The sequence below is a fragment of the Protopterus annectens genome, chromosome 11.part0 (genome assembly GCF_019279795.1).
Source record: "Protopterus annectens isolate FY-2018-M chromosome 11.part0, PAN1.0, whole genome shotgun sequence".
NCBI lineage: Eukaryota > Metazoa > Chordata > Ceratodontiformes > Protopteridae > Protopterus > Protopterus annectens.
The window spans coordinates 1561506658-1561520216 of NC_056745.1; the positions used below are offsets into that span (position 1 = coordinate 1561506658).

Consider the following 13559-nt stretch of genomic DNA (forward strand, 5'->3'; position numbering starts at 1 on the left):
CCAGTTAACCAGTAAAAAAGCTCAAAGTGGAGCCTTGTTCCAGCAGTCTTCAATCAGACAAGTTCTAACTGCACACTCCTGCCACTAGGGTGCAGAGGAACCTTCTCCAAAAAGATGGCCTGGATTAATGCTCAAGTTATACAAACAAAGCTAGATTCAGGATGTCTGAATCTAGTGTATGCTACAGCAAATAAGCCACACCAATTTCAGAAAGAAACAGTTCAAATAAGCAGACACAATAAGCCTTTAACCAGAAATTCCCAGCTCAGAAGGGCAGAATCTAGCCTCACCTCCCACAAGAGTGCAGACCACAAACCTTCTTAATGAAAAATAACTGGCCTGAAGCCCAAGTGCTTTAACCAGAACTAATACACTTTTAGAATAACAGACACTGAGCCTTCAATCAGCAATTCCCAACTTAGAAGGATGTAAGCTACCTGTCCTGCCACAACATTGCAGACCACAAACCTTCTTAATGTAAAACAGCTGGCCTGGAGCCCAAGTGCTTAAACCAAAAGGCTTAGAATAACAATTTAATCAGGCTACTACCAAGCAGTATTAAATGGAACAGAATAAATACAATTGAGTACTTTTAAGAAGATGCAAAAGCAAAATAAAGTGCAATTTTTTTAGTAAAGTGCAAGGAGAGAGAAAGAAGGAGCAGAAGAAAATTTCAGAAAAATTCAAGGTTAAGAACTTAAGTGGGTTGGCCTTCTCAAATGTTCTCTCTGTATTAAGTAGAGTGAACACCAGACTGAGAGGGGTGTCCCAGATCAAATTTACAGCAGGGGATGGCAACTACACAGCCACCAACTATAACAACACCACAAGAATAGGGTAAGGGGGAGGGGAAAAATCTGTTTCAGGACAGGTGAGAGACAGAAAACAATGCCAGAAAATATATAAAACAATTCAGTCAGGCAAAATTAAGACAATGCAGAACTCTGAAAGGTTAAAATGCCAAGAAATATACTTATCAATCAGTGATATATTTCCAGATTGTTTGAGAATCACACACCAGCCAGACACCAGGAGTTTCCAACAGTGTATGGAGGAATTTGCAAACAGAAACTATTTTTAAATCAGCAAGCCTTGAAGCACTCAGATAACACAAAAGCTGTTAGGCCAGTTTTATAAACTCCACCTCAGAAATAGGGGGTAAGCAGTTTCAGGACAGATGCGAAACAGAAAACAATTCCAGAAAATATATAAAACCATTCAGTCATGCAAAATTAAGATAATGCAGAACTCTGAAAGGTTAAAATGCCAAGAAATATACTTATAAATCAGCGATATAGTTCCAGTCACACACCAGGAGTTTCCAAAGGAGATGCGTCAGGAGGGAGGGGGCATTGGGGCATCTTTCTGCCCCCCTCGCTGCCTTTTTTTCCCTCTTCAAACATATAGCTGGGAAGGCAAGGTGCTAGTACAGAGAGTAGCCCAGGCGCTACTAAAGTAAGTGCTGCAGCATCGGCAGTCATGTTATATGAGGTACCACCCTAATGTATGGTTATTGGTTTTATAGGAATGGTAATATATGGCAAGCTATGTTGCTTTATAGCCTTGTCTCATGTATCTCTTCACTGCTTGTATGTATGGAATGCCAGCACAGCTGCTGACCATTCTCTTCCACTGTGGTGTGCTATGGTTCTGTTGTGATGTGCCATCTCTGTTGCAGTAGGTGGGTGTGCTACTCATAAACATATCTGCACATGGTAGCACACTGACTTGCCTTTTTTAAATGTTGCACATGTCTTGTCCTACACTAAAATTGCCTATGTACATAATTGTGTACTTATGTTATGAATCCATGGGTTTGTGTAAACCTTGTTTCTTTTCTAGTTTAACATTTCAACATTTGAATGCATTAATTTGAAAAATGAATGTCTTAATGGACATGAAATGGAACAAACGAAGAATATGCTGACATTTTTAATAAGTGCCTCACAAAAAAGGACAGCAGGCATTTCAAACAACCTATCAGAACATTTTGGTAAAGGAGTAGAGAGTTTCAGTTGTGCAGAACACAGAAACTTGCACATGATACAAAGAAGATGTAGGGAGAGGTTATACACTGTATTTATTTATTTAAATGATTAGCCTGGAGGTCCTATTTCCACTGGCTGTTTTCTGTGACAGAACATAATGTAGGTGAGTGACCTGTTTTCACTTGCAAACTAATAGATTGTTTCCTAAGAAAGCAAAAGATAGTTTTGTATGCCAGAAGCAATTTATTTTTAACAAATCTTGGTATTCTGATTTTTTTTCTGTAGTAATAAGCTCTCTTTGTTCCGTACTGTACAGACTTAATTTCAGAATGGTACTACTCACTCTGTACTGAAAGTAATATAGTTAGTAATAACAGTTAAGGAATGAGTTAACTTTTAGATTACTATTGTTTGCTGTCTAAGTACAGGTATAATCAAGATCTGGACTGTTAAGTGAGAGGGCACACATAGCTGAATAATTAGTCAAATTAAAGCATATAATGCTGTTGCTCATTATTGGTCAGTTGACAGTATCCAATTTTAATGTGTATTATATCAAAGGAACAATTTGTTCCTTACTTTTTACGTTTAGGTTAAAGTTCCTCATTAAGTAATTTCACCTAGTTACCAAACCTGATTAACCGTATTTTTTTTTTTTTTTTTGTCCCTTTTTCTTACCATTTAGGGGGAAGAGAAGGTGGAACAAGTACCCGCAGAGATGCTGTATCAAGCCATGCTACACAACTTGCCACAGTATGTAGTAAGTATGCATTTGTGAGTCGGGACATTTACTCTAGTGTGCCACTTTCTTCATCACAGTGCTGGATGAATTCTGGTAGGTATCAAAGCCACCCATATGGGAAGGCACTGAGTTGTAATAGTGCATATTCCTAGTATACATCATCATCCTGGGTAAAGCTCTTTTTCAAAACAGTAATTTGCCTTGTGGTGTTCAGTGTATATAAATAAATATGGTGTCCAATATTATTTACTGTTTGATGTGCACACAAGGTAATAATTCTGTTAAATAAGGTACTGTAATACAAAGAAATCTGCATTATGTGATTCATTACATCTGGGAGCACTATGTTTGCAGATGTTCCACCAAGGTAACTATTACTTCTGTATTTATTTCACTGAATCCTGACAAACTTATTCCAGAACAAGAATCTTATTCACAAAACACTAAGCGTTTCCTCAGATGGTACTGAAAACAAAATCAAGTTTTTAGTAAGTGTAATATAATATATAATATGCAGTTCTATACACCTAACTGTTGCATTTAGATTATTTGTACTTTTAAGCAGGAATGCTTTTCTCAAAGATTTCCCACTTAGCTTGCAAATAATGCAGTGGAGGAATAAATGGGATCGTTTTTTTTTTAGTTTGCCTTATCTGCATCTCACTGAAGAGAAATGACATTTTTCATATTATACAGTTGTCTTTGAGGCAGTTTGAGTCAGCAGAAAGTAAAGCTAGAACTTATACCTACCAGGCACATTTTCAACCACTTTCAGTGCAGCTCCCTGTGGCAGGTCCATGTATCAGTGGTCACATGGATAACTGTCATAAAACTTAGGGTTGAGACCTAAACTAAGGCTAGCAGAAAGTTTTCACTGTTGTTGCAGTTTTCATAAAAACATTTTTAGATGAAGGCAAGCATGCATTTGTTAGCTACGTGGATGTAGGCCGCAGGATCGCTAACTGTGAAATGTAGTAGAGTTGAGCTTGAGCAGTGTTGTAAAGATGAAAAAAATCCTTAAAGATATTTTCATGGAACAACAGCTCATCTCCACCATTGCTGGTCAGGTCATTGACCCCAGTGTGAGCTTTCAGTGATGTCTTCCTTCTCAGTCTTCATCCTCAGAGGCAGAAAGCCTCAGCTTAAGCAACAAGCATTATTTGAATCTGAAAAAGTTCTCTTTTAATGGATAATCTTTGGCCTTTATCCCTCCAACTGTATTTGGCTATTCTCCTCATATTTGTATTGGAAGATTTTATGGATATCATAGATTTTTCTGTTGGGTGTCAGTAGTTTTTGTATGTACCTAATGATCACATGTCATTGTGAGGTGGACCTGACGCAAATATCTGGAAACATTGCTTATTTTTATTATACCTTGAAAGTTTACTGTACTAGTTACCTTATTTTAGCATCCAGGACAATTGCTGCTCAGAGAGTGAACAACTGTCATAAAACTTAGGATTGAAACCTCAACTAAAACTACCAAAAAGTCTTCACTGTTGTTGCAGTTTCACAAAAAAATTTTTATATGAAGGCAAGCATGAGTTTGTTATCTACATGGATGTAGGCCGCAGGATCGCTAACTGTGAAATGTAGTAGCACCCAGGGCTATTGCTGCTCAGGGAGCATCTGATTTGGCACTGGGCAGCATCACTGGTTAGGTTAGCTGCAGATTACACCACATAAGCACCCTTCCCTCATCTGGTTACAAACACCCTCCACTCCTATTCCTTCCATGTAGACATTAGGACAAGCAAGTATGGATAGGCACTTTCCTGCTATCTCTACATCCAGCTTGTTGGGCATGGGTATCCTGAGGCAGTGTAACAATTGCCTTATGTACACTGGTAACCACTTAATTCTTGAACAGACAAATAGAGTATGTGAGAGATGTAGTTATATATTGACATTGGAGGCTAGACTCTCACATACAGATGCAAAAAGCAACAAATAGATTGTAAGTAACTCACACACAATGTTCTTCGTGTTTCACTGTTGCAGTCATTACATTTGGGTAATCTGCTGGCAGGTTGCCCTCAGTCGGCCTGAATTCCAAAGTCTTGGGTCCTGCGTCATTTGCTGTCTCCTCTTCCATGAAGTCAGGTCGTCAGGGGTAGAAAACAAGCAGCCAACGCCATTTTCTTTAGTCTTTCTTGCCGCGCGGTGCCCGAAGCAGAAGCATTTTGCAAGTGCCGGTCGGCCGACTCCTGAAATATTCGAGTTTGAGTTTCAGAACCGAAGTCTTCACTAAAGCTAAGTACCCCATTGGGGAAACTTTTTTCTTGCTCCATACCGATGTCAGAAAAAATTAATAATTGTATTACTTGTGGGAAGCAAATACCTCATAAGGATTTCCATTTATACTGTATTCCTTGCCTAGGCCCTGATCACAATGTGCCTGGCTGTCGGTTTTGTGCTAGATTTAACCAACGCACTATTAAGTGTCGGTATATTTTTTCCTCAAAGTATTTTGGAAACAGATTTAACTACCCAGAAATATCATCGGATAGCAATCCGACTACCAGAGTACATAAAAAATGCAAAGAAAAGGACAGAGACAGACAGTCGAGGTCCAAAACCAACGACGAAGCTTCTCCTAAGCCAGTCGCCGGTTTGCCGGTACTCAGTGAGGCACTTTCGCAGACCCTGATGCCCGCTACTTTTGAGTCGCAGGCCCCTACCGAGACCCATGTGGAGTCTGGCACGCCACGTGATACTCAAAGTATTGGACCCACGGATGTATCTCCCTCGGATGGGTCCAGAGCCTCTGAGCAGGCACCAGCTTCTGAGGGTGTATTCAGGCCTCAACATTTTTATATCAAACCGACGACAGCTGCAAAACCAAAGACAAAAGCAACTTCTAAAACTAAAAAACGATGCATGAGCCACGTGCACAGGCCTCTATGCCTAAAAAACAGATGATCAAAATGGCTGAAGACCTTATTACCTTGATCAGGGGTTCCCATCCCCCTCCTGATAAGAGGCCTAGGAAGACACTGATTATGAATCTTCAGATCAGGTTTTTATTTCTTCTGATTCCTCTTCTGATCAGGAATTATCTTTACCTTCCTATGAGGATTCTGATGCAGAGGAGTCTATACCATCTGCATCACCTCCTGAGGATTATTCATTTGGAGAAATCTTGCATACTTTGAGGGAGCATTTTCACTGGGAGAGTCAAGATTTCTCAGAATCAAAAAAGAGGCTCAGGGATTTCCTTCTTCTCCCTCAGCAAAGGCCTTTAGCCATACTCCCTGTTTTAGACATTGTGGATGATGTGTTTTCGGAGTCAAGCTTGACCCCTGACTCCTTACCTCTGGCTCCCATCAAGCCTGACAGATATTACAGGGTCCCTGACTCACACAAATTTTTATTTAGAAACCCTGCTGCTGATCCTGAAACTATTTCACAGGGTCCAAAGGGGGTTAAGGCCTCAACAGCAAAAAATCCTACCCCCTCTGACAGAGATTCAAGGGCACTGGATAGATGGGGAAAAAAGGTTTATACATCTGAAACCTTGTTAATTAAGGCCTTAAATTGCCAGTTTCATATGCTCAAGTATCAACAACATGTCACGGGATTGCTGAAACAGAAAATGATGTTGATTTCTGAATGTGCAGAAAATAAAGAATTGCAGGAATTATTGCATGGAGCTGAACAGGTTGGAAAGCATACTTTGCAATGTGGTTTTGATTACTTAGAGGCCTCCTGCAGGGCCGCAGTTACTGGATCTGTGATTAGGAGGCATGCCTGGCTAAAAGAGCAAAATTTGCCTGATCATGTTAAAGCTAAATTAGTGGATGCACCTTTACAGCATGATACTCTGGTATTAAGGCAGAAGAGGTTTTAAAGAAAATGGAAGACAAAGCTAAGTCTATGCAAACTGTAAAAGACTTCTTACAAGTCCAGCCACCAAGATTCAGTAGACACTGGCCTACAAAAAATTGGTCCTTTCCTGTGTCAGACAGAGCTCAAAGGGGCAAATCCAGACGCCCTAAGGGTTCCAGATACCAGGCACAAGATTCTTACAGGTCAAAGCAATGGGGGCGCTTCTACCTCCAAATCTGGAGGAGATAAAGCGCAAACTTACATAAAACAGTCACAATGACTTCCCTCTGCCTTCACCAAGCACTTACCTTTTGGCAGCACCCTTAGGGGGAAAATTAGCACTTTTGCTTAAAATTGGCAGTTAATAACCCAGGACAAGTGAGTGCTAAACATAGTATCACAGGGATACAGATTCCACTTCCATAATCTGCCAATGGCAAACAATTGGCCGGGTCTGCCAAAAAATCAATGGGCAGAGGCACAGAAACAGGTTACGTCCCTCATGGATATGGGGGCCATTCAGCCAGTACCAGAACAGGAAAAAGGACAAGGTTTTTACTCAAGACTGTTCTTGGTACCCAGAAAGGACAAGACCTGGCGGCCAATACTGGATTTATCGATTTTGAACACATACCTGGACATTCCAAAATTAAAAATGCTGACTTTGCAGCAGCTTCTGCCCATGCTGGGCAAGAATGATTGGCTGGTGACATTAGACCTAAAAGAGGCATACCTGCATGTCCCAATAAGGCAATCATGCAGAAGATACCTCAGATTCAAGGCTGGCTTAATGCATTACCAATTCTCTGCACTGCCCTTTGGCTTATCTACTGTGCCCAGGGTCTTTACAAAGTGCCTGGCACCAGTAATTGCTTTTTGCGGACAAAGAAGTATACAAGTATATCCTTACTTGGACGACTGTCTCATTCAAGCAGAGAACAAAGACATTCTTCTTCAGCGCCTGGCATTTGTGAAAAGGCTTCTAACATGCCTAGAGTACACAGTAAACAAAAAGAAATCACAACTGGTACCCTCTCAAAAGATAACATTCCTGGGTGCAAGCTTGAATACAACTGCACAGATGGCTTACCTCACGCCAGACAAACAAAGGCAACTGACTACTTACTTCAAACTGATGGCAACAAAAACCCAGTTGTCTGCAAGGCAAACACTGCAGGCTTTGGGCTTCATGGCATCCTGCATCCTACTGATTCCATATGGGGAAACTTCAGTGGTACCTAAAAAGTTTACGGAGTCAACATTGTCACAGTCTGGAAACAATGATTCCTCTCATTCCCTGCCTACAACAGGAGTTTCTATGGTGGGCAAAGGCATGTCACCAAAATATGGGGCAGGCCTTCACTCTACCTCCTGCCAGCCAAAACTTAACAACAGATGCACCAGATTATGCCTGGGGGGCCCACATGGTGGAAAGATGCATTCAGGGCATATGGACCCCAAAACAAATGCATCTACATATCAACCAAAAAGAGATGCTAGCTGTTCAAAATGCCCTGACAGCCTAAAAGGACTTACTTCATCCAGGACAACTACTAATAAAGACGGACAACACCATGGTTATGTGGTATATAAACAAGCAGGGGGCCACACACTTATACCCCCTTTGCAGATTAGCCATGGCACTGTGGGACACAGCTTTGACTTACTAAATACATCTTCAAGCTCAATTCCTGCCAGGAAAACAAAATACTCTGGCAGACGATTTAAGCGGAAACCTTTTGGACTCTCACGGGTGGAAACTAGATCCACAAGTCTTCAGCATGATAACAAAGAAATGGGGGAGCCCGGACATAGATCTATTTGCCTCTCCTCAAAATTATCAATTGAAAAGATTCTGCACAAGGACTTATCACAGACAAGCATGGAAAGTGGACGCCCTATCCTTCAGTTGGAAAAACCAATCAGTTTACTCCTTTCCTCCTCTGCCTCTTCTTCCCAAGGTCCTACTAAAAGTCAGACAAGAGAAACCAAAGATGATACTAATTGCCCTGGACTGGCCCAGCCAATACTGGTACCCAATCCTAAGGAACTTGTCTCAATACCCAGCTTGGACCTTACCTCAAAGACCTCAACTACTGTCCCAGCAAAGCAATCAGATCCTGCACAATCAACTACAGACACTGAACCTGGCAGCATAGCTGATCATGTAGGCATACAAACAAAACCTCTCAGTAAAGCTGTGATGGATGTCATTTTGGAAGCCAGAAGGCCTAGTACTAGAAAATCTTATGCTGATAAATGGAAGAGATTCTGTACTTGGAATCAAGCACAATGAACTGATACAGCAGAACCACATATTCCTCAGATATTACAATACTTGACTGAGATGCTTGACAAAGACCTATCTTTCTCATCAATTAAAATCCATGCCTCTGCCATTTTGGCTCATTACAATACAGAGCCATCAATCTTTTCTCATCCTTTACTAAAGCAGTATCTTAGAGGAGCCAAAAATTTAAGGCCTCCTAGAAGATCACCAATACCCACATGGGACCTCAATTATGTGTTGGAAAAGCTCACCCTGCCTCCATTCGAACCAGCTGCTACTGCTGATATAAAGTTCTTATCATGGAAAACAGCTCTGCTACTAGCAATTACTTCAGCAAGAAGAGTGTCAGAGCTGCAGGCACTCATGGCTGTGGAGCCTTTTATCATATTTTATCCAGACAGGGTGTCTCTGAGGACAAATCCAACATTTATGCCTAAGGTGGTTTCCACTGTGACTCTTAACCAAACTATTCATCTGCCAACCTTTCATCCAAATCCACAGAACAAGGGGGAGAGAATTCTGCATTCCTTGGATGTACACAGACAGCTAAGATTCTACTTGAACAGAACTAAAGCTCTAAGAAAAACTGAGCAATTACTAGTGTCATATGCTGCAGGATTAGAAAGAAAGGCTATTTCAAAGCAGACTATTTCAAAGTGAATAAGCCACTGCATTCGTTTCTGCTACTTACACCATGGCAAACCTGTGTCCAAGGGCATTAGGTCTCATTCCACCAGAGCTGCAGCTACTTCAGCAGCCTTTCTCAGAGGAGTACCAACCAAAGACATTCTAGAGGCTGCTACTTGGAGTTCTGTTCACACCTTTACAAAGCATTATCATTTGCATCTCTACTCTAAGTCCAGGGCAGGCTTTGTCACTGCAGTTCTGCAGGGCCTTATAGCCGCACCTAATGTTGTTTAGCTCCAGCCTCCCATCCATAGCTTTGGGATTCTACCCAAATGTAATGACTGCAACAGTGAAACACGAAGAACATAGTACAGTTGTGTACACTTACCATAAATGTAAATGTTCGAGTGTATTCACTGTTGCAGTCCAGGTTACCCGCCCGCCATCCCCCTTTCATTCTGGAGTTTATCTTTCCTTCTCTATCTTCTACAACCTATGTGGTGTATTTGCTTGTAGATGAAGGTAAAGTTTGTATTGATGCATGTATATATAGTTTTTATATATATATTTTTGCTACCTTTTTGGGGGCACCTGACATCTGGGGCAAGAAAAACTAAAGAAAATGGCATCGGCTGCTTGTTTTATACCCCCGACGACCTGACATCATGGAAGAGGAGACAGCAACCAATGCAGGACCCAAGACTTTGGAATTCAGGCCGACTGAGGGCAACCTGCCAGCAGATTACCCAAATGTAATGACTGCAACAGTGAATACACTCGAACATCTACATTTATGGTAAGTGTACACAACTGTACTTTACTCACTGCACCCACAAAAGATGACACACATAGATCTACATTTATGGAGATGCTCACATGTAACCTACCCAAACCTCAAAGACCTCTCAGGTGCAGGCCTCAGAAACTCCACATGTACACAAACAAGACAATTCCCATAAGCCAAATCCCAAACCCAAAAGCCATATCTCATTGTGTCTCAACTGCCAAGCCCGTAAGGTGAAACACTCCATGACTCAATATTATGGTCATAGGAGACTCCATTGTTAAACACACTGATACCTCTCTTACCAGGCTGGATAAGGGGAAGGTTACAGTTAGTTGGCTGTCAGGGGCTAGGATTCACCAGATCATGTAAGCACTCAGGTCACTTACCCCTAAGTACCAGTATGACTTCATCGTAGTCCATGTGGGTGTGAATGACCTCAGACACACATCCTTGGACTATATGAAGAGAGACGTGATTGAGCTCTCAGAATATGTGTCACAGACAGGTATGAACCTAGCATTAAGCAGCATTCTACCATAAATGATGCCACAATACTAGCAGAAAATAATATATTTTAACAATTGGCTTAGCTGCTGGTGTCATTCCAAAGGAGTCCAATGCTTGACAGCCTGGGAGAACATGGTCGATATGCCACGCTACTTTGCCAGGGATGGTCTTCACTTATCACCTGTAGGCTTTAGGATATTGGCCAAAACGTCATCCATCCATATAGTGCCTTTTTAGGCATTGACAAACAGACAAACCTTCCAACATAACAAAAGCTACTCAGGACAAGCTAAAGGTGTTACTCCTTAATTCTAGGAGCCTCAACAAGAAACTGCACTCCCTGGAAGCTCTCCTTATTCTGGAGGATGTTCAGTTATTGAAACATGATTAAAGCCATGGAAGGCACTCCTGCAGTATATGGCTGTAATGGCTTTCATATGTTCCGTCCAACCACTGAAACATGAAAGAGCAAAAAGCGGAGGTGTATCTAGCTACATAAAGGATAAGCGCACCTCAAGGCTGGTCAAACAATATGACATGCTTGAGCTACTTCATGTCCAATTAACCATGGGAAAAGTCCATTACCATGTTCTTCCTAGCTACAGGTCCCCCACTATGAAACAGGAAACCCGTACAGTACACCTGAAGTTACTAATATCACTCACCAGTCACCATCCAGTCCAATATCATACTTATGGGTGATTTTAACTACCCCTCCATTAAATGGGAGGCATTCACGACCATTTACATGCAAGCCCAAAGATTTCTTGACTTTGCAAATTCAAATGCCTTGGAGCAGCTAGTCTGCATTCCCACTAGGGGGAACAAATATCCTAGATCTGGTACAAATATATGAGAGTGATGCACATCCCCCCATTTGATGTCTTCACTGGTAAAATTAGATCACAAAGTGATCTCCCTTGAAGTAAAGGTAAAACTAGTCCCTCCCCAACCTAACCTCAAAAACTTTAAGCACTTCTCTAAGGTAAATTACCCCCAGTTAAGTGATGGCATAGCTAGTTTCCAAGTTTCCCCAAACCCAGAAAACACAGAAACCTATGTAGAGGCATACACAAAAGCCCTTTATGACCATGTAAGCAATTGCATTGATGCGGCATCACCAGACCAAAATAAAACCCAGGTCAAACTGCAGAAACAATCCACCCTGGTGGACCCCTGGTATTAATAGGTTGCACAACAAAAAAAGGAAAATCCTATCACGAAGTAAGAGGGAATGTGCACAACAGAGCAGTAAGTCCCTCATTAGTCTAAACAAGTGAATCAGAGAACTAGTTAAGTCTCTGAAAGCAGACTTTGTGGAAAAAATAGCCTCCAAGGCTAAGGATAATCATAATGCATTTCTCAATTGTGTCTGCAATCTTAAGGGCAGCACCCATCAATGTTAGGAATTAGTTGTAGATGGCATCACCCATACTCAGCTGGAAGACATAGAAAATATGCTGGCTGACAAATTCAGCTCAAATTTCACCTCCCCATCAATATCCTCCACCACTTCACCACCAATTATCACCAAAGAACAGGTTGCCACTGTGTTCTCTAAAGCTAAAAACATGACTTCAGTGAGGCCTAACATTATACCAGGTTGCCTCTTAAACAGCTTAAATCAGGACTTATCAGGCCCATTAGGATCTCTGTTTAACCACAGCCTCCAGACTGGCTTTGTCCCAGTAGAGTGGGACAGCAACAGTCATCCCTCTGTATAAAGGGGGACTGTTTACTGACCCAGGAAATTACAGACCCTTAAGTTTGACTAGTCTTATATGTAAGGTCATGGAAAGAATAATCATGGACCTGATAAATAATAACATAGGAGACTTGCAAACTCTGGACCCAACCCAATTTGGCTTTGCCAAGGACAGGTCATGCCTACTGAATCTGGTGGACTTTTTTGAGAAAGTCACTTAGGCCTTAGATGAGGGTAAAACAGTACATACTGCCTACCTCAACCTAGCCAAGACAGTTGAGACAGTTCCCCACTCAGGTATTATAGATAAACTCGCAAAACTAGGCATAGATGTCTATGTCACCAGATGGGTAGCCAGTTGGCTCACAGACAGGACACGTGGTTAAAGTGCATAAATCCAGATGTTCTTCATTCCACATTGCTACAGTCCTAACTATTGGGTAGTCCGCTGTCCAGTCGGCCCGAATACCAAAGTATATGGCTGACGTCGGTCAGGGCGCATTAGACTGACGTCAATACGTCAGGGTACTAATGCGCATGACCGACGTCATATCCTCAGTCTTTTTTGCCGCATGGTCCGATGCAGAAGCAATTTTGCGAGTGCAGGTTGGCGTTCTGAAAGTTTCTGAAGTCAGAGTTTCAGACCGAATCAAAGTTGGCTAAGTACCCTGTTGGGGAATATTTTGGTTTTTTCTTGCCTCAGTATTTAACCGGATGTCAGAAAAAGTGAATAACTGTATTTCTTGTGGGAAACAGATACCTCATAGGGATTACCATACTTTGTGTATACCTTGTTTAGGGCCTGAGCACGACGTTGTTGGATGCCGCTCTTGTGCTAGATTTAACAAACGCACTATTAAGAGAAGGTTAGACTGTGCCAGGTTAGTTTTGGGAAGCGTTGTAATTATAAAATGCCGCCGGAGGCTCCGGCCCGCTTCGCCAAAAAGCGCAAGGACAAAGCAGCAAAGCCTAGAGTAGAAGAACCGACAGTCCCAGACGACGGATCTTTAGAAGGCTCAGTGGAGCCGGAGGTTTTGCCAGGTGTTTCTTTGGAGTCTCAGGGAGAGACTTTACTGTTACAG

At 41.8% G+C, this 13559-nt stretch overlaps 1 protein-coding gene across 1 annotated transcript in view; it reads left to right on the forward strand.

The window, feature by feature from the left end:
• STRIP2 (striatin interacting protein 2) overlaps positions 1 to 13559 on the forward strand; it is a 1652725-nt gene that overhangs the window by 1378207 nt on the left and 260959 nt on the right. Inside the window, exon 14 of the mRNA XM_044088838.1 lies at positions 2674 to 2748. Within this exon, the coding sequence (XP_043944773.1) occupies positions 2674 to 2748 (75 nt within the window). The remainder of the gene's footprint in view (positions 1 to 2673; positions 2749 to 13559) is intronic.